This window comes from Pocillopora damicornis, chromosome 8 (assembly GCF_964200805.1).
Source record: "Pocillopora damicornis chromosome 8, jaPocDami1.2, whole genome shotgun sequence".
Taxonomy (NCBI): Eukaryota; Metazoa; Cnidaria; class Anthozoa; order Scleractinia; family Pocilloporidae; genus Pocillopora; species Pocillopora damicornis.
In genome coordinates this window covers 2,999,959-3,025,000 of record NC_142677.1, presented here as the reverse complement: position 1 = coordinate 3,025,000, position 25,042 = coordinate 2,999,959, and the positions used below count along the sequence as shown (strand labels likewise).

The window sequence follows — 25,042 nt, the reverse complement described above, 5'->3', positions numbered from 1 at the left end:
AAAAACGGAAACAAAATGCAATAACAAAAAAAAAAAAAACAGCTGGATTATAGTTCGACCTTGGGTTAGTGCTAATCCACCTTTGAACATCTGGGCCCAGATTTTGGGATTTTAAGGATTAGTGATAGGTTAAAAATGACTATAAAATGTGGTAAGAATTAAGAAGCAGCACACAAGGCACAGCTGAGTGCGTCACTAATGTTTTCACCACGTTTTTGACATCCTGGTGTTCTATTACTTTTCAGACCCACTGCAATATAGAATCTTCTTGTTTTATGTGATAAATAAGCAAAAAGCAAAATTACCTTGTGAAGCAGAGCTGCACAGACTGTTGAATCTACCCCTCCACTCACCAATGCCTGAAAAAAACAAACATTCAAATAAAATCAATCAATCTAAATTTAAAAATTCATTAATTGGTTGAGAATGTAACATGAACACTCCAAGGAGAAATCAATAAGAAGCCAAAGATTACAGTCTTAAATTGGATTAGTTCTACTGGCAATCAATTCTCTGGTTCAAATGCCTAATTCTGATTTGCATACAAGTAAGACAAAGGTTAAGTACTCATGCCTACTTACCAAAACATTCATGTTACCAACACTCTTCTTGATTTGCTGAATACAGGTGTCTACTCGACTTATCACAGTGTATGTTCCACAACATCCCGCAACCTAGTAACAGTTGAGGAAAATGAAAAATTGCAATTAAACTCTTTTAATCCTAAAGTCTGATTGCTAATTAATTTTCTCCTCCAGCTGCTGTACATTTCCTTTTGAATTAGTAGTAAGAATTTGCTGTTAGATCAAGAAAACAACTTCTACCTGACAAGTTTGAATATTCTCAATACCTATTTTGTGGACAATGTATGGATATTATAGGGAGAAGTTACATGCTAATCACTTTTGAGAGTTAATAGGTTAATATTAGATCATTTTCAAACAAAAAAGTGACCATGGAAAGGTTGTCTTTTACACTATCATCTCATCAAAGGAAATGCGACCAAACAGCCTAATAACCAGCTAGACCTAGATAAAAAAAATACAAATTTAGACATTGAATATTTACCCCGTAAAGGAAATTTCTTAACATGACAACACCATTTTCTGTGAGATCAACTTCTGGATGAAACTGGACCCCATACAACTTTCGTGACTCATCCTCAACACCTTATCAAAGGAGAAAGATGTTTATTAAAAAGTTCACTCTAGAAATTACAGAAGATAATAATAACAAAAGAACTATCAGGAGCAAATTTGCTCTTCTCATCAAGTGATCCTTTGTTCTAGAACATAAACACTGTGTTGAGAGAGGATGACCACTTATAATGATATACTGAGTCACCACAATGAGATTTTTAACCCTTTAACCCATAAGAGTGACTGGCATCTAATTTCTCTTTACCATATCACCCCTGAATCACACACTAAGGTCATGAGAATAAAGGAACTGATCACCTGCAAAAAAAGCTCTTGATTGTTAAACAAATTCTCCTTCTCGGCACCTTGGGAAATGTTTAGAGAACAGTGTGGAGAATATGCATACTGATGTTAGGGTGTAAAGAGTAAAAGAAGCAAAATGCGTCCTTTAACATTACCTGCAACAATGTCACCAGACTTAGCAATTACTTTCAAGCTACTTGCAACGCGGTCGATTGAATCTCCATGCGTCAACAGAACTTCTTGCTCTGACTGTAGTCCTCTAGATGAATCAAAAGAGATGAATATTAACACTGGAAAGTACTCTACATGCAAAGAGTGCATTCATGAATAAAAAATTTTGTTGATATCATATCCTTGGGCTAGCATCACACTTGATGATTTTTATTCTGCAATCAAGGCAAATTTAATAGCTAGCTGAAATCCCCAGTATCTGACATGCCAGATATCAGGGATTTTAAATGCAGGTTGTACTGATTGATGAGAATCACCACCTCTGCACAGGGCACACCTAGCAATTTTTATGTTCACCGCAATTGATGTATAAAAATCATCAAGTGTGTTGCTGGCTCTAGTGACTCATAAGGAGAGTGAAACTTCCCTGTGTGGGTATGTGCATGAGGGATATAAAATCTGCTGCAATGAAGCAGTGAGATGAGAGGCAAGTGAATGGTGACAGAGCGACTAAGGGGGGACAAGGCATTTTTAAATGGGAAATAGCACAGGACCCTGGCCATAACTGAGAGAGGAAAAAAAGTTCATCAGTGCTAAAAACTCAACAATTTTGAAAGTTGCAGTCTGGTGCCCAAAATCATAAATTGGTCACTAGCATCAACTTTTTTGCAGCTATACAAAGAAAAAAACAACAAATCAGACTTTTTAGACCAAAACAAAAAGAACTGGGGTTGAGTCTGCTAATCTAACATTGGATTGCCTAGTCAGAGTAAGTGTTGCTTCCTTCGGAATACACATAAACTTCTAAAAGGCACTTTATCCACAGACTTAGTCCAGCACATGCTTCTTTTAATAAACATAAACCTTTACCAACCTGAAAAGTGCTGAGGATGTTTCTACATTGATGCTGAACTGTCCATCTTCTCTGATATCTTTCTTCATCACAGTCCCACCAAACTCTTTGTTCAACATCTTTGTTACCAGACAAAAGAAAAAAGGTTTATTGTTATTTTTACTGATGTCATGAAGCCGTTATTGACCAAGCCTACTTGGTCAAGGTAGTTCCCAACTATAAGTCTTGTTCTTTCTTGTGTTTCAACCCTTTAACCCTTAAGAGCAACTGTCTTCTAATTTCCAGGGTGTGAAATTAATTTTTTTTTCTGAAAGCCACTTGACTCCTAAATTCTTCAAAGTGGTAGCCAATTCAAAAGAAGTTGGTGGCCATTTTCAAAGACACACAAAACCTTTTTCTTACGCAGTCAGTGTTTTACATAGACCCTCCAAAATTAAGTTAGGGAAAAGATCTTTAACGTGCTACAAAGTGGACACTAGGATGGATGATATACAACGTTCAAGCTCACCTAAATCCAGGATGGCATCTAGTCATTGATCGAGATGCATGTGCTGCATTTTGGAACCAAACTTAACAAGGAAGGTTGCCATGGATTTATCTTTACAAATCATTTCAATTCTCCATATCTCTTAGTAAGGTTATGATGAAACATTCTTGTTGCCAATTTGGCAACTAATTTTCAGGATTTCCGGTCACCAAAGTGAAAAATTTAGTCGCATTGGTGCCTGTATTAGGCGCAATTTCACACCCTGATTTCTCCTAACAGTATTACCCCTGAATCAACCATTAAGGTCATAAGAATAAAGGAAAGGATCACCAGCTACAGAAGATCTTGGTTTTTCAACAAATTCTCTTTGTCAACACCTTGGGAAATGTATGGAGAACATTCTCCAGAATATACATACTGATTTTCAGGTGTGAAGGATTAATGGATTCCTACAGAGCTTAGCATACATCTGAAGAAATGCTTGGTTGATAATGCCTACAGAACCTTTTTGACATCACTGCTTTACCTGCATTCCATAACAAATCCCTAGGACTGGAATTCCAATGGTAAATATAGCTGGATCGTATTTAGGAGCATCCTCAGCATAAACACTATTTGGACCTCCAGAGATGATAATAGCCCTGAGATACAAAAAAATTAAATTGAGGAGTTAAGAGGAAAAGGTATGCTACAGAAATCACATAACTCCACTGTAAAAAAGGCCCATCATATGATCATTCACCAAAGTGGAGGCAAATATTAACCACTTTCAACATCAATGAGGCCAATAATTGTTTTTTGTATATGTAACAGATGAAACATAAGATTTGCTCACTGTACTTGTTGGCTTAAGCACCAAGGACACTTATTTAAATTTAGGGATCTTGAGAGAAGGCACCTGTTTGAGATGGGTGCTTTCTTATTGAATTTTCACCATTCTTAGCTACAATAGTAAGTTTATTTTTCAACAAAACAAAAAATAATAACAATAAATGAAAATGGACCAAAGGGAGTGCATTTAGAGATTGTAAGCCAGTAAAAAAATTAAAAATAAAAAAATAATAATAAAATAATAATAATAATAATAATAATTAATCCTTGGGCAATACAAGGTTGAGTGCTTAATCAAATAAATACTGTATTTCTGTGAATGAAAGTCTCATTCCTTTTCTTAACATCTCTTAATTGATTCTTTGAACAGTAAGGAGCCACACAAAATGCTATTCTGACCACAGTTATCTACTTTTTAAATTATCCCTAACATCAATATGCATATTCTCCATACTGTTCTCTATACATTTCCTTAAATGCTAACAAGGAAAATTTGCTAAACAATCATCTTCTGTAGTTTGTGGTTATTCCTTTATTCTGGTGACCTTAATTTTTGAATCAGGGGTAATATTGTGAGGAGAACTAAGTCACTTTGCTCACTCTTAGCAGTCAAAGGGTTAAAAACCGGAGAAGCATTTTTGGGGAAACCATCTAAGATGATATGCATGCACAGCCAGGAAACTGAATTATTTTGAAAATGTCTGTGTCTATAGTAGAGCTTTTATCATAACTGAAGTTTACATTATTCTCTTACCTAAAACCTTTTTCTCTTATAGTGTATATAGATGTGTCCAAGGGGAGCATCTCTGACTCCACGCATAGTTCACGGACCCTGCGATCTATGATCTATTGAAGAAAATATTTCAGCACTATAAAAAATGATCAGTACATAGAACCCTTGATGGTGAGCATGGAAATATTCAGATAAAGAGGGGAAAATCTAGCCTAGATAACTTTTGACGACTTAAAACTGCTCTATCATCATCATCATCATTGAAATATTATCATCATCATAATCAGCTATAACAAAATTTTTAAATGTGATTGGCTATCACCAACTGATTTGAGCCCTAGTAGGGCACTGTATACATCAGTGATCTCCTTTATACCCGAAAAACAAATTTTAACCAGTTACGGTACTTTTAGTTTTTATTTTATTTCATCATTTTTTTCTTACAAAAAATTAATGGTTCCACAGGTTCTGCCAGCTCCAGAGGTTCTGCAGTCTGCTGATCCTTGGTTTAGTAAGACCCTATCTGGAAGGTTGTTTCGAGCAGTGATTGAAATGAACAAGTCTTCTTGTAGCTCGTAGTCATGTAGTGTTTTCATGCTATTAGCCTATCCTTTAGAACAATTTACTTTCAACAATGGAAAAACACAAAGCTAGCTTACACATACCAATGAGACAAATGTGTCAAGCTTACATGCATACATGCGAAATTTAGAAGGGCACGTTTTTATTTGTGCATACCTACATGCAAATTTATGCATGTTTTGTGTGAGTTTTATGGTTAACGTACATCTAAGCAGTACTTTACATGCCTAGTGTAACATGCAAATCAAACATCAACTTCTGATGTTGGAGTTATTTCCAATATTTTTGAGGCACACAACTTGTACTGGAAGTTGAGTAACCAGCAGACAATTATTAAGACCCAATAACCAATCCGACCTTGCTAATCTGCACTGTACATTTCGAAACAGAAAATCAATTATCACGACTGACCGAAAGCAGCCTGTTTTTTTATCACGTTTTTACAAAATTTCACCCTCGTGGGACCAATTTTCTCGAGACCTCAAAGTTAGGATCGTTTTTAGTCGAAAAACCATTATTACATCTGGAGGAGATATAAGACCGATAGCACGAGAAGGTCACTTAGATCTAACTGCATCTTCTTTTAAAAGAAAAAAAATTCTTTGGTTTAACATATCAGATTTCAAAGTCTTGTCTACTGCACATTTATTTCTCTTTCATTATCGTGCTTCTACGAAAACCAGATAAAATTATCGTAAGCACCGACCCATTTCTTGCGATGCAACTTACATTTAAATTGTTTATGAAATCTACATGAAAAAAAAAAAACATTACGATTACTTTTGGCTTACTTGTATATTTTTCATTACGTTTTAAACAAAGTGAAAGGGTAATTTCACCTTTCCATATTGCGCCCCAGCATCTAGAATGGCTACTCTCTCTTGTCCCATTTGTGCTTCCGACATCGCGCTATCGTTTTGAACAACGTGACCGTTAATACACGAACCCATTCCAGCAACTTTGCTGAGGTTCGACGCCATTTTCCACTTCGATTCCCGCGGTTTGCGCAAATTAGCGCATGCTTCTTAGTCAGCGGCGCATTGCCGCAGCTTTCTCCGAGCAGTGTCCGAACCATTATCCAAAAGTCCGAACCTACTCCGAGTAACTCTTCTAGAGAGAGAAAGGCACGATGGCGGATAAAGCGCGTCTGAACCATTTGTGGAATCTGGCCGTGAATTGCGCAAAGGAAAACCCACAGTTGTCTCAATTCTACGTGAACGAGATTCGCTCTACTGAAGAAAGTGGTGATGCTTCACTGGATAATTTCAAGTTGAAGTATTGTAAGCATTGCTACATGGTATTTAGCGCTGATAATTGTCGCGTGAGATTGCACCCTAAGCGTGGAAAGAAAAAGAGACTTGACGACAAAAAATGTCGCTCTAATAAGGAAATACTTAAACTTCACCGAAGACTAAACCATGTCGGGGTATTTTGCAAGACGTGTGGAAAGCATTCATTTTATCCTGGACGCGCAGGAGACGACAAAAAATCCACACTTGAAAAGAAAATTTCGTTCTCTGCGCCGCGGAATTTGTACAACAATAGCACAAATGAACAGAGCACTCCTGTTTCATCAAAATCAGCGAGTTCCCGGAGAAGAAGTCACAATTCTACGCTAAAAGATCTTCTACGAGCAGATGATCGAAAAAAACCAGCCACTGGTACAACTCCTCAACTAAAGGATTTCTTGTCAAGTCTAGGACATTCCATTTCCCTTACATGAATCAAAATGTAACCGCTAGAAAACAGATCTGAACTTGCTTATGGAAGATATAATTTCGCTTGATGAATTTGACTAAAATTTGCCAAAATCATAAAATCCTTGAACAGTCACTCAGTTTAACAAAATTTTTGTCAAATATTCCATTTTCATTACTGCCTCATTTTTGGACATAACTGAACTATTTAACATAAATGTTTATCTTATTTAAATGAATCTAGACATGGATAATGGAGAGGTCCTGATGGGATACAGGCAGGTTACATATTAGTGTCTCCTAGACTGAGCAATTTGTTCAGCGTGTAAGTCATAAGACTTGAATAGAACCACTGGTTATTAACCACAACACTGCATTTTTGAATCGCAAAATTATCTTAGTATATCATCATGTAGGTATCTGGGCACATTTGACTTGCAAACAAGCAAGCAGGCAAGTTTATGTCTAACTTCTGAAGCAAGTTTGTAGATTAAGGGCGATACTTTAAAGAGAAATTAGAAGCCACTCACTCTTAGGGGTTAAATTGTTAAATAATTCCCCAGTAAGTGTCTTCAAATTCCTTCTCTTCTCTTTCCTCAGTAACAGCAGCTATGAATAAGTCTTCTGTTAGATACAGTGGCAAATTATCTCTCATGCTTTGAACTTTGGAAAGAACTGTGAGGATGTCTACATCTTTATAGTGACTAAACATATTATTTTCCGGGATGAAAAAATGAGGCAAATTTTTGGCTTTCAGACATGACAAAAGTTTATCAATAAGGCTTAGCAATAAAGCACCTCGACCACAAGATTCTCTTGTTTGCTTGGGCATTGACTCCAGAACCCAAAACATAACAGTTTTCAAGTGATAGGAAGCAACAAGCTTTAGTTCTTGCAAGTATTTCCTTCGTAAAGCCTTAACTACCATGAGCACTTGCTTTTGCCACGGCACCATAGCAGAACTGAGAAGCAGCTCAGCTGAGCTGAAGCTGAATCGCCACTCCAACAGCTTATTGGTGGTATGAGGATGAGGCTTTGCAAGCAAGTAACTCTGAAGACTGGAGACTGTCTCCACTAGTCTTTGATCAGGCCAGTATCTTCTTCTTCTCAGCCATGCATCTTTGATATCTGCAGGAACTTGACAGAGTATAGCAGGAGCTATGTCTATAATCTGATTTTCCCAAGAGCTGCTACTCTGCGATCCTTGGATGGCTGACAGTGTGTCAAAAAGTGCTCCTACTGCTGTGTCTGGCCAAGTATCAGAGTCAGGCCAAATCAACATGTTGATGGGCTCTTTAAGGAAAATGGTCATAACTGGATAAAAATCCTCCACATTTTTACGTTTCATTCCAAGCTCAAGGCCTAGGGAGGGGTTGAATTTTGTTCCCATCACATGCATTACTGCATACTCCACTCGTCGCTCAAACATCTTGACAAATTTGTGGGAAAGGAACAGTTCTTCATTATGTATTTCATAAAGCATTGTGAATGGATCCACCAGATCTTTTAGTGCTGGTGTATCTTGTATTGAGATGCGAGTAGCATCTAACACTTTCAAATTGACATAACCTGGATTAGGTCCTTCCACTGAAACACATTTCAGTGGTTCACTGTCCCCTTCAGTGGCAATGACATCTGGCAAGATAAGCATGAAATCTATCTCCTGTATAATTCTTCCATCATCTGTACACTCAGCAATGTGACAGCCCTCAAACATGCTTCCCACAGGCAAAACAGTTTTTTGTAGTTGGCTTGATATCCGTTGTTCCATTATTGCTTCAAAAATTACTTTGTGCTGAGCCATATTGAGAAATAGGAAATTCTCATACTTGAAAAGGGCTCTTTCAATCTCTAGCTGTTGAAGTTGAAGTGTCTTAGCCTTTGTAAGAAACCTGAAAAGTAAGAAGAATATTAGCTTTTCTTCACATAACATTAGCCAATGAGAAGGCTCCTCCCATGCAAATTAACTCAGAAATGAATGATGAACTTAATACAGAAGAAGCTCACTAACTCGAACTGCCAAAGGAAACTAAAATCCTTTGAATTAGCAGAGATTTGAGTTAGCTGATAGTAAATGCCAGAGAAAATTTGTCAAAGGAACTGGGGTCTTATCTGAATTCCCTGGGAATTGGAATTGACTGAGTTGATTTGGCAGGGTTCTATTGTAGAAGATCTTGCTGACCATTGGCTCATGCATTACCCTTTCTTCCTAGCCCCAAATGAATACCTGTCCCTAGGTAAAATCTTTCAGCCAAGTAGCCTTTAGTAGGCAAAATGTGAGGGAGGCCTGGGTCAGATTAAAGAAAAAAGGGAAGTTGGGTTGCATCCTGACCCATCCCGTATCCTTTTTGCTTGCTGGTGATATTATTGCACTAATTGGCAGGGCCCTCTGTTTCACTAACCAAACACTTGGAACAAGCTTTGCATGGATGGGAAGCTGATCCATCACATTAAACCTCCTGGCCTTATTTGAAGATTTCATTGATAGCTCTCTAAAGCCAGTCTACACTTCAAGTGGAGAGAGTGAAAAGTCTTGCACAAGAACATGAGTATAGCCACAGTCAACTGTTTAATGAGATCAAGACAGGACTGGTTGACAGTAACTAATGTTTTGAACACCTGAACAGACTTACACTAGTGCATTATTGAAAATCTTTGGGTTAGTGAGACTTCAATGTGAAGGCTAAATTTAACCAAATATTTTATTTTCACACTTGTAAACTTAACAAATAAATACTTGCTTTAACACTATTTACTACGGAACCATTCAATTACACCCTCAAGTTGACTAAATTGTGTAAAAATAGTCATTGAGAACATGGCTGAGAGATTTCTACAGTAGTCATCAGAAAAATACATGTCATGTTCATGAAACATCCTTTTCTCTCAACCTCTTCACTTCCAAGGTCAAATAATAAATTCTCCATACTCTTCGCCTCAGTTTTCTTAGAATTTTGGACCTGAAAATTTGGTAAAAATAAAACAATATCTTCCTTTTTAATAAATTTTTCACTCCTCATTACCTGTTTGCTCAAAAATATGTCAATGTTATAAGGAGAAATTCACTTCTGGGAATAAAATAGTTACACAAACTGCAAGACTTTTTGAACTAAATCATCACCATTAGCTCTCAACCACTCCTCTTGAAAGAGTTCAGAGGTCAAATAATCTAAAAGGTTTCTTTGAACCCTTTTCAACTCCTTAAGTGTAGAACTTATGTCACATGCATTCAAACCTTCCAACAGATTAGCATGTGGATTAAAAAAGTGAGGCAAATTATTGCTCTCCAGGAATGCAGTTAATTTGTCCAGAAGGTGCACGAGTAATTCACCTCTTCCCAATTCCTGTCTTTCTGCCAGAGATCTTGATTCTAAATGCCAGAAAAACACCATTTTGATGGAATGAGATGTGAAGACTTTTGAGTCATGAAAGTATTTTTCCTTTAGAGCTTTTAGAATGACAATACATTGTCTTTCTTTAGGCCCAGTTTCAGAGAATAACAAAAATTCTGCTCTAGCAAAAGTTATCTGAAATGCCATCACCTCTTTGTCTATTGCAGATCCTGATTCATCCCACAAGGGGTGTAGGTAACAAGGAGTCAATGCAATCTCTTGCACAGATTTAATAGTGGGCCATTTTCTCTTCCTTTGAAGCCAGTTCTCCATTGCAACAACAGGCCAGCTACATTCCAACACCACATGAACTTTAAAAATGCGAGCTGGCCAGAAGGATGAACTCCAGTTGATGAGATTCACCCACAACATTTGTGCAGTTGTCATTGCATTTCCTGACCAGGTATTTGGATCTAATGGCAACATATCCAGATGATCACAAATTTTCTTGAAAAATGTCACATCAAGTGATGCAGAAAGTTCCACATCTTGCCTTGTTTCAGACCTGTGAACAATTTCCATGCCACCAGGCTTTTTGGCATAAACCTTACTAAGTGAATTCCAAATTTTACCTTCCATTGCTTGCATAAAATTTCTTTTGATATAAAAACCATCACTGCAATGTCTCAGATAACTAGCTGTTTGATCGATGCCCATATGTTCCCACTCAATAACTGATGGGTCTGACATCTTAACGAGCACTTGGTGGGTTTTCCCATCAACCTGGGTATACTGAAAAGTTCCTGTTGATTCTTTAGCTGTGGGCGTTGCAAGCTGAACGAAAAAATCACATTCAACTGCAATTTCCAATCTACCGTTTATCTTCTTTGGAAGGAAACATCCCTCAAATGCACTTCCAATCAACACACAGTTGTCTGTTTCCTTGCCAAACGATTTAACAGCCCTCAGAATAGTTCGATGTTGCAGAGGAACAAGGAGAAAGAAGTCGTCATACTGTCTTACTGCTGCTTCAAGATGTAGAGTGTTAGAAATCTGAAAGAAACTGAGTATTTCCCAAGGCTTTCCATTCTGTGTAAACCTGAAGATGTACACGACATATCAAGCTACATTTATAATTGTTTAATTTCGATTTTGTTTTACACAGATCGCGGAGGGAAGATACTAATAAGGTCATAACAGAAATAAACTTTTTATTTTAGATTATTTAAATGCCGATTTTATCTCATGAAAACATTTCCAAGTATCGAAGATCACGTGAAACACTTGGGCTGTGAACAGTAGAAACCCAGAAATCCCGTCAAGTGGTACAAAAGAAATTCTTACCTGAATACAAAGGCGACTATCAGGGAAGCAAAAACAAGGCTACAAATTACTGTAAGGATCATGATGAAACCCACATCGAAAGATGGTAAATTTACGATGTTTTGTACTTGCTCTCTGAATTGACCACAGAACCCGGAAGTGTTCGAGTGAGATTGGGCTCTACTCTCGCTCTCATTCCATCGCAAGTGATCGCTGGCACAAACCCCTTTCCACGATGCCAAACAGTGATAGAAAGATAAAGAAAGAAAGAAAAAAGAAAGAAAGAAAAGAGAAAGACGAAAAGGAGGGAGAAAAATTTTGGACTCAGATTTGACGGAAGTTAACTGAAATCCTTCACGCTATCATGAACAACCAAAATATTATAATTTATATTCTCCTGGAACAACTTGCAAGGAATCTTAAAATCAGTCTAGCCCTTCTTGCGAGGCTATCTGTGTTTCCGGTCTTTTTAGAGACGCAAACTTATTTTCCAGGTGCAGTATAACCACAAATCATTTTTCTAGGAACAAAATTCTGAAAGCTACCGAAAATAATACAACTCGGTCGAGCGTACGTAGGCGCCCTTAACAACTGTTATGAAACTTCCCAGAAAGGGAGAGGGAACGGGCACTTCTCTATTTGGCCTGAACGGGTATTTTTTGCCAAACAGTTTAAAGTTTCAAGGTTTTCACTCTTAAAAGAAGAACCTACTCTCACGATTTAGCGTCCCTAACAGATAACCTTTCCAGACCCTTGGATAGAGCGTCAGTATTGGTGGTTCGTTGTCTAATTGTATGCTTTTTTAATGTTCTGTCTAAACACACTAAATGTGTCATTAAGAAGTCTACCACTGTTTTTCGTCTTGACTAGGGTAACCAAATTAAATGGATGGATTTCGAGGTCAGGGTTCAAGGCCCACGGTGTCACTTTCCTTCAAAACTTCTCCAAAATGTTATGCAAATTTGACTAGCAGAGTTCTACGTAACTCTTATGAACTTTAGAAACTTGCCTTCCACAGTAATATTCACATTGCTTTTGCAGTTTTTCTGAGAAAAGTTGTCAGATTTTCCTGGAAAAGTAGCAAATGTTGAAATCGTGAAAAGGCTCAACTAAAGACATGTTTACATCGGAATGACCTTTTTGTGAGAGATGAATATGTTATTGGAGCAACTGCTGCGAAAAGCATCTGCAGAGACCTTCTCCCCACAATGGAGATTTTCTCTCTACAATTCTTGATTTGAAATAAATACAGCGAGCAAGCGAAAGGGGTTGTATTTGAACGTAATAGCATAGCACTGGGCAACGACAAGTGCTAATCAAAAGATGTGTACTCACTCGAAATACCGAAATAGGACAGCCCACAATCATGCCATTTCGGGTTTTTATTATACATTTCCGCTTTAAGCTGGCAGAAATTCAAAAGCTAGCGCATAAAAACTTCAAGCAGTGCCAAAACAAAAAAGACTGAGATTTGTCGGTGAAACCCTGCCTGAAAATCATAGGGAGGCGAATTACTGAATTATATTAAACGCGTTGAAAAAAAACGACGGGATGACTTATCAACCAGTTTTTGAAGTAATGGCGCCATTTCTTGTGGAAAAAATTTATACAGACGAAAGAACAGGGGCGTACCAAGATTGTAAGTGTTTGGAGGGCTCGATTGGATTCCATCCCTGAAGGTGTGTTTATGATCGGGGACGTTGCATTTGGAGCGTTTACTTCCAGTTTTCCACGAAACGCTGTGGTTCTGGTGAAGCCCTTGATCAAGTATGACCATCTTGGTGAAATCATCAAACCGCCATCTTCCTACGAGGAAATTTGGACCGACGAGGGCTCCGGGGGTAGACAAGACGGCTCTTTTTGGCAAGTACATGCTCCTCCAGGCTTTGTGGCCCTAGGCGATGTGGCTTGCAATAACTGGTCTCAGCCGACCCCTGAATTTACCGCCAAGTATGCCTGCATCCGACAAGATTTGCTTTCTGCTGATGCTGAACTGTCTTCCACAGCTTTGTGGAACGACAGTGGCTCCGGAGCAGAGCGACATGTTTCACTCTGGCTCGTGCAAGGCTATTACCAGCCAACTGGGTGTTTTAAAGCCCATAGAGCATACAACAAACCATCTTTGGAAGTGTACACGCTACCAATTGCCAAGATATACAGTAAGGAATGCTCCAATAACTAACAGTTGAAGAAGTAAAATTATTGACGTCACTAAAGATTCTGAATCTTGTATAGGTCTTCGTCAAATCTCGTTGATTACGCATGTATCTGCAATAATGTGTCAGAGGAACCGACTGCAATTAACGCTTAAAAGAATCATAGAAGCTGTATTACTGTATAAAAGCATGTGATTATAGATAAAATAAATATGACTACAGTTTCTTCTCAAGAACATCGAATTTGTCGACGCTTTGTAGTCTTTCGAATTTGTTAAAAACTTGTGTGAGCAAGAAACCATTAGCGTCATTTAATGTTCGCTTTGGATACACAGTTCTTTAAAATCTTCTTAATTTAACAGTGAAGAGTTTCATAGCACTTTAGTATTCAGCTACTACATCATAGCATCACAAACGAAGCTATTTTTACCTTGAATTTGAAGCTGATCGCTCGCTACTAACTGCATGAATCAGTGTAAAGTAAGCTAAAACCCTAATTGTGCTCACTGAGACATCAATAAACCAAACACAGACCTTTTTAAGAATATAACCAGACTCGTATCATCTCTTGTATGGATTGATTATGAGCTTCAACCGATAGCTAACCAAAAGAAAGGCTATTTCTTTGTCACAGACTGAAACCTTCGTTTAAAATTCGTTGAAAAACCAATACTTTCGGGTTTGACTTGAGACACAAACATTACACTGATTGGTGACTTCCGGCATTTCTCGGAATTTCCGATCATTTCCTTTTCCTTTCCTTTTTTTTCAACCAATTAAAATCATGTCTGTTTTGTTACTCTGAGAGCTAGGAACTAAACCAAGGCAATTTAATCTCTGATAGTTTGAAAAGCTAGTAAAGTTAACTTTACATCTCCTATGATAGTAAGGAGCGCATTTCGATGTAGTGTCGCAACACCGTAATCAAAATAATCACCACTTTCAGGAGAAACAAAGGCAAATGGACGCGCTATATCGTGTATTACTTTCGAACCTCGAATGACTGATTAAAGCAACGTGTCGAAGCGCCAAATAATACTTTTCATTTCGTCCTCAAAAATCAGTTATGTAAAGGTTTTCTAAGGGGCTCATTGTGGTGTATACAGAGGAGAGTCGGGGAAAGGAGGGGGCTGCACCCCCCTTCCCACACCTTACCTTTTTTACTACTAGTTTGACGACAAGCTTTAAGCAACGAACAGATCGCTTATGCAACTCTAGTGGCTGATGTTTTTCATGCAGCCGCGCGTGAGGGAGGCGGACAGGCTTGTTCGCTCAAAGGAGTATTTTGGGCCCCAAGTGGTTTCAATATTCATACGATGATCGAAAAGTATAGGGAGAATTTGTATAACCCGTATGTCATATCTCAATGAGAAAATACAATTAAAAACATGTAGTTGGGAAAATTTATTCTTGTGCCCTAGATGTCCTAGAATCTGCCTATCGAGAATAGGACTGATAAGTCATTTGAGGGCGTCCCGGATACGTGATCATCGGATACGTGATCATCGGATACGTGTTTATGTTCAATTGCTAGAATACATTCGGCATGATGGCACGATGCCCGCACTATGTCACTGTGCTGGCATTATGCTCGATCCTCCGACTATAGCATATATCTGAGCCTAGTCTCGAGACTTTCTCAGCCACAGCGTCAGAAAGCCAGTCTTCGTTATCAGAAGTTTAATTGAGTATTGCTGCATGTCCGAATTGTCGCTGTTTTGTTGATAACATTCTTTACGCCTTTTAATAGCTTATGTACTAAAGTATTAGTTTCCTACAATTATACTCCGCGCCTTGTTGAAAATGCTTACTTTCTTTGGATCATGCTGAACACAGGTAAGCACAGGAAGTGCGTTTCAATTGGGGGAAACGTGCTACTCGTATTTCATGCACCTTTATAATCTTATGCTCCCACACAATATCCTTGGTTCAGATACTGCGTCGATCACTTTGAGGCTTCAACATCTCACCCCCGGGTAACCCACGGGCATTTGATTGTCGTCTGTGCTGTAAGGGAAGAGATGGGAATTTTGAACTTGTCTAGCTGAGGTGAGGAATTTGAGCCGGAAGTGTCAAGCCTTTCTCGCAGAAAACACGTGTTTTATCTTAAATATGCAGGTAGTCGGGCAAAAGAAGAAGGACTGACAAGAAAAAGTCTACAAGGTCTAGGTTTTAAGGCTTGATCAGTAAGTAAAAAGTTAAAGTCGCTGATTTTGCCTTTTACAGAAAAAATGATCGTCGAATTCGGTACTTGGGTAGAGCATTGTATAGTTTTTGGCACAGAATTCCACCTCCAGTCTACAGTATTTATCCTTAGTCGTTTTAAAATTTTAGAATCTCCGAATTTTGCCACAAAAGACATTTTTTTCCTTTCTATGAAACTGATTTTAATTCAATTACACGCTGGTCGTAGCTTTTACGACGAATGATTGACAAGTTTAGCACGGTTTTGCTTCTTCAGTCGATTTTGTCAAATTTTTACCCGGCCCGGGAAAAATTTTGTCGGCGTGTTCTTAAAATTTGTCCGCTCCGGCCAAAATTTGTCAAGTCGCGACAAGCAACCGCACTTACAAAATTTTGGTGATGACAGAAAACTTTTTCGCTAGTGCGGAAAGGCCCTATGTTTATCTCCCACAGTCCAGTACATTTCAATGTGAATCGCTGGTGCGTACCCAAGCGTTAAACTGGTTATTAAAAATAAAATGTATCTCATTAGCATATAATGAACGAGTTAGACGAATTTACTAATACGCATTGACGAGTCCTTTTTGTACACTTGCCTTTGTTTCGATTGACCGTTGTAATTACTTTGGCTATAGTATTGCGACACTCAATATAGAAATGCGGTCCTTGTCATCATACGGAAGGCATGAAAAGCATTAGAATTGTAGATCAATAAACTCTATTTACTTTTTACACTTTTAAAAATAGGCATTTAAGACTGCAGCTGCATATGGCGACTGATGTAGCACAATTTTTTATGGCATTGAAAAGAACCAAGGGTTGTACGATGATGCTAGAAGATAGCGTTGCAAAAGATTTGTCTCGGATGCAAAACAGAAATCCTCTCATAAGCATTCCACATACTTATGAGAGCCCTGTTCCACCGCAAGAGAAATACGACTCAAGAAAATAGCGAATAATTATCACACAGCTACTAATTAAATGGTGACTAATAATCGTATTAATAATAACAATAATAATAATAATAATCATAATGAGGATGATAACGGAAGTACTTGTAATGATAACTTCTAGGGGCGAGCTCAAGAACCTCATCGTTTCTCTGTCGGTTTATCCCTGGGCTCCAATAATGATTAAACTAGCCTTCTTTTAATTTTGATTTGCTTGTATATTATAAATCATTTTCTCGTTTCATTGTATTTCCATTTTTGTGAAACTTTCATTTTATACAACAAGGCATTCCGCGTTGTAGAATATTCCCCCATTCCGCCATTCCATCGTTCCATCATTCCATCGAATAGCGTCATCCTGTTTAGCTCAACGTCGTTGCTCGCTTCGCAAATCTAGCGGCTCTTCTGAGCATTTGTCGTTGATTGAAATGGTAAAATTACCTTTTTTAGAATAAATAAAATTTGTCTTCAAAGTTTCCACGATGTGTAGATCAAACCTATTTAGATAGTTCTGCGAGGAAAAAGTCTTTATTTCTATTACGTGCCGAGACGCCACTGTGAACTATTTTGAGATGTTTATCATCTACCGTAGAGTCACAGTTAGAACAGAAAAATTATATCTTCGGATCTACTGGGAATAATTCGCTGATTCAAAAGTTAAAATGATCCCTCTTTAGCGAAAACAATTTTTCCTCTAAATTTTCATGATACGCCGATCACTCCTTTTGAGACATTTCTGCAAGGTAGAGCTTTCTTTTCTCACGCGCCATTCTGAAATGATTGTGAGATGTTTATCGTCTTCTGTAGCCTCTACGAAACAAACAATTGGCAGGTGACCACTCTGTGAAACATTCGAAGCGATTCGAAGAAATCGTCACTAGGCGTTGAACGACCGAAGATGTTCAGAAACAAACGAAAGCCAAGAGCGAGGAATATCGGGTAAAACTCGCCGACTTCGTTGTGAACGAATAGGTCGTTTGTAGTCTATTGTTACACTCACTCACTCTTCAGGACAACATTGTGGTCTCGCTTTCATAGGAGGCAGTAGTCAAAAATAATTAAATTCCCTTGGTTTAGATCTTCTCGAAGGTAACAAAACGAACATGATTTAACTCGACCGAATAAAAACACATCAGCCGATGATGAAATTTAAAACCAAAGTAAAAATAGCGGCAATGACTGAGAATTCCTAGAAATACCGGAAGTGAGTTATCACTGTAAGGAAACGCGAGGCAATTTTTACCTAGGAAAGAGCCTTGCTTTTGGTTAGCTCTCAGTTGAGACTCATTATTGAGCCATAAAATAAGTAGGAAATAGATCAGTATTTGGTTTATTGATATCTCAGTGAAAACAACGAGGCTTTCACCTTACATTTCCCAGGCCCAGTCGTAATCATTCATAGAATAGCCAACGTTCAGCTTCAAATTCAAGATAACAAAGGCTTTATTTGTGATCGATACTATGATGCACATGCATAATTGAGAAAAATCTAAGGAACTGCACATCTAAAGCGAACATTAAACAACGAACATTAAACAACGAACATTAAACAACGAACGTTAAACATTTCTTGTTTACTTAAAGAGCTACCCGCAGACTCCAAAGTCCAACTAAGCGAAGTTAAGTGTTTCTGAGCAAATTTAAGTTTCCTGTTTTCCTATCTAGTTATCCTAGCTATCCAAGGTCCTTTAACAATAAAACAACTTCTGTAATTCTTGTAAAAAGGGATTGCATTTGGTTCCTTTAAAGAATAACAAGTGCGGATACATGCTTAATCAAAAACGTTTGACAAAGATGAAAACACCTTTGAGATTAAGAATCCTCAACGAAGTCACTAGTTGCACTTCCTTCATCGATATAAAAGTTAGAAGTAGTTCAGATTATTAGCGCACTCCTTCCTGTATATCTTGGCGACTGGTAGAGTGAATACTTCCAAATTTGGTTTCTGGTGAGCTTTATGAGCTTTAAAACATCCAGTCGGCTGGTAATAGCCTCGGACGGTCCACAGTGACACATCTCGCTGTGCTCCAGAGCCCTTATCGGTCCACAAAGCGGGGGAAGACAGCTCAGCATGGGCAGAAAGCAAATCTTTTCGGATGCAGGCATACTTAGCGGTAAATTCAGAGGTAGGCTGAGACCAGTTATTGCATGCCACATCACCCAAGGCCGCAAAGCCTGGAGGAGCATGCACTCGCCAAAAGGAGCCATCTTGTCGACCCCCTGACCCCTTGTCGGTCCAGATTTCCTCGTAGGAGCATGGAGGTTTGATAATCTCGCCAAGATGGTCGTACTTGAACAAGGGCTTCACCAGAACCACAGCGTGTAGAGGAAAGGAAGACGTATGCGCTCCAAATGCAACATCCCCGATCATATAAACACCTTGAGGGATGGAATCCAGTCGAGCCCTCCACACATTTATGTCTTGGTGCGCTCCTGTTCCCTCGTCCCCATAAATTTTTTCCACTGAAACTGGTGCCATAACTTCAAAAATTGCCTGCTGATTCATTGTAACGTTTCTTTGTCAACGTTTTACAAAATAACAGTACACTTCGCTTATGACTAATTCGAAGTTGTTTGCTTAGTTGCCAGGCCTTTAATTTGGAGTGAGGCTGAAGGTGACCCTGATATACGTGTAGAGGCCAGTATTTAGTTAGCATGATAACAAGGTAATTTACATTGGAAATAGGGTAAGAGAGATGCTAAGTTTTTAGCTCGGTAAAGAAATAGAGAAAGGTGTTTTTCGTCTTTTCACGAGCGTGGGACAAAGAAAATAATTCTGAGTCCCCATGATGAATCGAACCCCAGACCTGCGATGCTTTACTACTGAGCCACATATCGACTTTGCTGATCTTAGCTGTATGCAGGACGCGTGTCATATGACCGTCTGTGGCTCAGTGGTCGAGTATCGGAGCGCGGAATCCGGAATCCGGAATCTGGAATCTGGAATCTGAGGTTCGATTCCTCATGGGAACTTATTGTAAACAATCTATGTAAGACGTATTTTTTCGCAGGTTCTAAGCAAAGTTCAACGTTTCTAAGGCCGAGATTTATGCAAATTGATGTTCTCAAATTTACCCACTTTGAGTTAGTTTACATTGTCGTACTTTTTCTTACACTTTGCACGGCGGCGTAGTTATAATGAAGTCGTCCCTAAACTTGGCCGTGCTGGCTGTAGTTTTTCTTGGTTGTGTATATGGTGGAGTTGCCGTTAAAAAACCGAGGGAAATGTGTGAAGAAAGGAAGAACCAGAGCCACACAAGATATTTGTGACGATAGTAGGTCCATGTTTACAGCGAACAATAGATTTTGCAGCAAGGGTAGAAGAGGGGTTCTTTCATTTTCCTTCGTCACCGAAACGAAGCATCCCCGTTAAAAAACAGTTCGGACATCTCACAATCAAATTCGACCAAGGTCTAATCTTTAAACCTTTTCATCCTCACTTTGCGCTAGACACACGTCAGGAAATCCCTGTCATTGTTCTCAGACTCTCGTGCATCCGCAGCCCCACTCCCGTTTAAAGGCTTGGCAACTAAGCATGGACTATTCTGGCGTCCGAATGAATGTGTCAGGTCCCGCAGAAAGCAATTTATTATTTTTGTTGTTGAAAGGCGAAAAGCAGAGTCAAAAAATCTCTCATTTATTTTTGAATAATAAATAAAATCATTGTCTTCTTGTCTTGGTGTGCTCCTTTTCCTTCCTCTCCATGAATTTTTTCCCGAAAAATGTCGGGTTTATTTAAAAAAACTGGCCAATATGTCAGTATTTTGCCTGTGCAAGTCAATTCAGCAATTTACCCTCTTACTCACACGAGAATCAATCAATCAGCGCGGTATGTACATGTCTAAAAGCTGGTACACGAAAATATTGGAACAACAGAACACAGGAAAAAAGGAACACCGGAACACTGGAACACGCCAGAATGCCGTAACACGAGAACACCGAAACACGCTGGAATACCGGAATATCCCGCAACACCGAAACTTTCTGAAACACTGCAGAATATTAAAAAAAAATGACTATAATGAAAAAAATAGTTGAAAGGATTTTAAAAAATCTGTTAGGGATATTGAATGAGGACAAAAGAACTAAGATCATCCGAGCAAATTGCCATATTGAAGTCTCCCCATAGATTCATGACTGAGGAAAAAAATTAAAACAAGAAGTATCCAAAAAGAGGAGGTACCTTCCAAACGGAGAGGGTTGAGGGCGAGTGTTTGTGAAAGTTCTCAGAGAAATTGGCGCCCAGGCCCTACAATCCTGTCTCCAAACTCCTCCCTGTTTGGCGCAAAGTACCTCTTATGGCCAAGTTAAGGAGTGTCCGTGCCCTTTCCCCCCACCTCCCGCCGGAATTTTCCTGTAGTTGGTCATTGTGCTTGCGGTCGCTCGACCGAATAGTGCAATTTTCGTAACTTGAAATGACGACAAAACAAATGTTGTGAATGAATGCCAGCACCTGGAGTTCATCGTTTTGGTTTGCACGAGTATCAGTTAGTTGGCCTGCTAATAAAATGGAAATCTGGCTTCAAAGGTTGAGACAATGGTTAAGTATGAAAACTGTGCAGGAGATTGCTTTGACCCCTTGTTACCAACACCCCTTGTGGGATGTAACAGGACCTGTAAAAGGCGAAGAGGTAATAGCATTCCAGATAAATTTTGGGAGAGGAAAATTTTTGTTGTTCTCTGAAATTGGGCTTTAGAAACGACAGTGTAGTCGTTCTAAAAGCGCTAAAGGAAAGCACTCTCAAGACTCCAAAGTCTCCACATCTCTTTCTATCAAAATTGTGTTGTTTTCTTTTCCCAGGATTAAGAATCAACAACTCTGCGGAAAGACAGGAAGAGGTGAATCACTCACGCACCTTTTCGATCCCCTTCCAACCGGGAATGCTCTAAATGGATTGGGCTATATTCTCGTTCCCATTTCCCCGCGCGCTAATCCGCCATATTGCCTCTTTCTTGAAATTGGTTATAATGTGGCTACGTGTTGCTGTAGGTGTCACATGCGGAGCTTTGGTGTGTCTGAAGGCCATACCACATATTTTCCCACAGCTCTATTATAAAAGAATAAAGGAACTCAAAATCGATGGAAGGGAAATGGAGATTCCCCCACGTTGCAGAGAACAACTCGCAGGAATTTCTCAAAAACTTGGGATGAGTGATAAACAAGATAAGATATCCTTCTTCGTGTGCAGGTCTCTTTATCCCAGTTCTTCTGGGGCTACATGGCTTCCCAATGGCGCAGTTATTGGAGTTCCTTTATCATTCTATTTTAAGCACGAGGATGATCTTGGGAGGTTTGGTGAAATCTTTTTCCAGGACGGCAAGGTTCCTATGCTGTTGCAGAGCAGGTTTGGCCAAAAATTTATCCATACACAGCTTTCGTCGGACGATAACATAGCATTCTGTATTGGTCGTGAGCTGGTTCGTCTAAGTAGTTCTTTTGATATCGCGTCTGACGTTTTCTTTGCCCCATCATGGCTGATTGCAACGTACGCAATATCAAGAAGGACACGAATCGTTATACCCAGAGCTTCAGCTCTTGTGGACGGCATTGTCAAAGTCACATTATATTTGCTTAGCTTTGCTTGTTTTTGGCCAGTAGAGCGTCGCCTTAACCATTACAGAGAATTCAAGGCGGATGAAATGTCTGCTAGGTGTGATCTTGATGTGGCTAAAGGTGGGGTTGATTGGGTGTTGAAGAAAAAGAGATTTCTGTCGCTTATGAAATCTATACAGGGGGGACATGAATCAAAAGAAATGCTTTTTAACACTGTAGACTCTACTCATCCAAAGTTACTAGATCGATTGAGGAGACTGGAAGTAATTGTAGATGAAAAGATCAAAGGTGCAAGGTAACCATCTGACCCTGAGCTCTGGTTGTTAATTCTCCCCTTTTGCTCATTACCTGTATTCTCATTACCTGTTTGCTGGATAATGTATGGGTATTGTAGGAGGATGTTAGATGTTAATCATTTCCAGGAAATAAAGGGTTAAAAAAATGTGTTGTTTTTGTGTCAGAAGTAGGTTTGGCACAAAATTTTAATATCAATAAATTTTCTTAATAAGTTGTATAAAATTATGCAGACAGTAATAGAGTTATGGGACTTGAAAATTGCATTTTTATTATAAATGTCACTAAATTTACCACCATGGTAAATAAAAATATTTGAAAGCTGTGTCCTGATTAATGGTTAACATTCAAAGCATATGCTATTTGAAATTCTCTAAAGCAGCTTAATTCTCCATGATCAATTTTATGATAACAATATCTATCTATTTTATACCTGCATACTCTCACATCTGCAGAGTGAAAACCTCTGTCTCATGCAAGCTCACACTCCTTTACCAATTTCCCATGCTGAAAACTTGAGTTTGTATCTCATGAATTTATTAAAGTGAGCTGGTTAGGTTACCCAAAATTAATTTTTCATGCTTTTTTCGAGAAATTGCTGGTGAGCCTTGCAATCAATCTGATTGGCTCTCATCAGAGCAATTTATTCACAAACTACACCATTTTATGCATTAAAATTCTAACTTTTTCCCAACCAATGAGGTAACTTTACACACAAACCAATCAGATTTCAAGGTTTGTTTACAAAAAAAATCCATTCAAATAGGCCATTTTACAGTTGTGCGCTAAGTTGCCAAGCCTTTGATTCGGAGAGAGGTTGAAGGTGACCTTGTTGTAAGAGAGACTAGTACCTCTTTAGCATGATAACAAAGCAATTTTCATTTGAAAAACAGCCAGGTTTGTATCATAACAAGGTCACCCATAGCCTCACTCCTGTTCAAAGGCTTAGCAGCCAAGCATGCAACTGTAAATTGGATTATTGGGAGGAAAGTAGAGACAACTAATGCATCTTTTGACCCAACCAGCTCAATACTGGATCAATCTATTCAAATGACAAAATCCAGTGATTATTACAATAGATGTAGCAAAGTGTGACTGAACTTTGTGTCGTGAAATTTTGGTTTGAAAGTTAGGGAAGGGTGGGTAACCAGTTACTCCAATACTGACTTTTGCTCATCGTTAAGCTCTCCCTAATGTTAACTTGTAGGTGAACAATTTTTTAGTTATTGTGTCAAAAGCTGTTAAGTATATAATTTATTAAAGTGAGCTGGTTAGGTTACCCAAAATTAATTTTTCATGCTTTTTTCGAGAAATTGCTGGTGAGCCTTGCAATCAATCTGATTGGCTCTCATCAGAGCAATTTATTCACAAACTACACCATTTTATGCATTAAAATTCTAACTTTTTCCCAACCAATGAGGTAACTTTACACACAAACCAATCAGATTTCAAGGTTTGTTTACAAAAAAAATCCATTCAAATAGGCCATTTTACAGTTGTGCGCTAAGTTGCCAAGCCTTTGATTCGGAGAGAGGTTGAAGGTGACCTTGTTGTAAGAGAGACTAGTACCTCTTTAGCATGATAACAAAGCAATTTTCATTTGAAAAACAGCCAGGTTTGTATCATAACAAGGTCACCCATAGCCTCACTCCTGTTCAAAGGCTTAGCAGCCAAGCATGCAACTGTAAATTGGATTATTGGGAGGAAAGTAGAGACAACTAATGCATCTTTTGACCCAACCAGCTCAATACTGGATCAATCTATTCAAATGACAAAATCCAGTGATTATTACAATAGATGTAGCAAAGTGTGACTGAACTTTGTGTCGTGAAATTTTGGTTTGAAAGTTAGGGAAGGGTGGGTAACCAGTTACTCCAATACTGACTTTTGCTCATCGTTAAGCTCTCCCTAATGTTAACTTGTAGGTGAACAATTTTTTAGTTATTGTGTCAAAAGCTGTTAAGTATATAAAGAAAACAACAAAACTTTTAAGTTTGTAAAACATGTTTTGACGGAAACTAATGTCATCTTCAGTTAATTAAAGTACAAAGCATTGGAAGTTGAATTTTTAATAAGCAGAAAAATAAGAATTTTTCCTATCACTATAAATTGAACTTCCAATGCTTTGTACTTTAATTAACTGAAGATGATAGAAGTTTCAGTTTGAAACATGTTTTACAAACTTAAAGTTTTGTTGTTTTCTTCAAATTCTTGACTTGCCTGCTACTATAACGACCTTTTATTAAGTATATATACTAAACTAAATTTTCACGAAAAGGTGTTGGAGATGTTCGTGAAATGGAAATGTATATGCTAATTTTTTGGCATGCGCTGTACATGTTTTTCTTTGTAATTCAGTACATGTTTTAAATTTCTGACAACTTATAAGACTACAAAATCATTTTGGGAAATTTGAAGAGAAAGTGAAATAGAACCATTTTGAAACATACCTA

General features: G+C 38.4%; 5 protein-coding genes and 1 non-coding gene across 7 annotated transcripts in view; 3 read left to right on the top strand and 3 right to left on the bottom strand.

The window, feature by feature from the left end:
- Window positions 1-6,122, bottom strand: part of LOC113680493 (GMP synthase [glutamine-hydrolyzing]) — a 17,480-nt gene extending 11,358 nt beyond the window's left edge. Inside the window, exons 1-8 of one of the 2 annotated variants that reach the window (XM_027197522.2) lie at window positions 5,939-6,122; window positions 4,539-4,630; window positions 3,480-3,594; window positions 2,488-2,585; window positions 1,598-1,701; window positions 1,069-1,169; window positions 582-674; window positions 306-359 (exon numbers count right to left, since the gene is read on the bottom strand). In XM_027197522.2, the coding sequence (XP_027053323.2) occupies window positions 306-359; window positions 582-674; window positions 1,069-1,169; window positions 1,598-1,701; window positions 2,488-2,585; window positions 3,480-3,594; window positions 4,539-4,630; window positions 5,939-6,079 (798 nt within the window). In that variant the 5' untranslated portion in view covers window positions 6,080-6,122. Of the gene's footprint in view, window positions 1-305; window positions 360-581; window positions 675-1,068; window positions 1,170-1,597; window positions 1,702-2,487; window positions 2,586-3,479; window positions 3,595-4,538; window positions 4,631-4,961; window positions 5,036-5,938 lie in introns of those variants that run through there. The other variant, XM_089180051.1, reaches the window with a different exon arrangement.
- Window positions 6,123-6,228: 106 nt separating this feature from the next.
- Window positions 6,229-7,163, top strand: LOC113680534 (uncharacterized). The gene has a single exon (XM_027197570.2). The coding sequence runs from the start codon at window positions 6,229-6,231 to the stop codon at window positions 6,820-6,822; it is 594 nt and encodes a 197-aa protein (XP_027053371.2). The 3' UTR covers window positions 6,823-7,163.
- Window positions 6,943-11,664, bottom strand: LOC113680533 (uncharacterized). The gene is made up of 3 exons (XM_089180058.1): window positions 11,473-11,664; window positions 10,213-11,227; window positions 6,943-8,669 (listed from the first exon to the last, which is right to left on the bottom strand). Exons 1-3 carry the CDS (start codon window positions 11,532-11,534, stop codon window positions 7,344-7,346), a joined length of 2,403 nt encoding a protein of 800 aa, XP_089036184.1. The 5' UTR covers window positions 11,535-11,664; the 3' UTR covers window positions 6,943-7,343.
- Window positions 11,665-12,925: 1,261 nt separating this feature from the next.
- On the top strand, window positions 12,926-13,843 carry LOC113680482 (uncharacterized). Its single transcript, XR_016179064.1, has one exon. It is a non-coding gene; the product is annotated as an uncharacterized LOC113680482 (transcript).
- Window positions 13,844-18,166: 4,323 nt separating this feature from the next.
- LOC113680551 (uncharacterized) lies at window positions 18,167-19,307 on the bottom strand. The gene has a single exon (XM_027197587.2). It carries the CDS (start codon window positions 19,245-19,247, stop codon window positions 18,606-18,608), a length of 642 nt encoding a protein of 213 aa, XP_027053388.2. The 5' UTR covers window positions 19,248-19,307; the 3' UTR covers window positions 18,167-18,605.
- Window positions 19,308-21,547: 2,240 nt separating this feature from the next.
- LOC113680471 (transmembrane protein 177-like) lies at window positions 21,548-22,914 on the top strand. The gene has a single exon (XM_027197501.2). It carries the CDS (start codon window positions 21,632-21,634, stop codon window positions 22,592-22,594), a length of 963 nt encoding a protein of 320 aa, XP_027053302.2. The 5' UTR covers window positions 21,548-21,631; the 3' UTR covers window positions 22,595-22,914.
- Window positions 22,915-25,042: the final 2,128 nt, after the last annotated feature.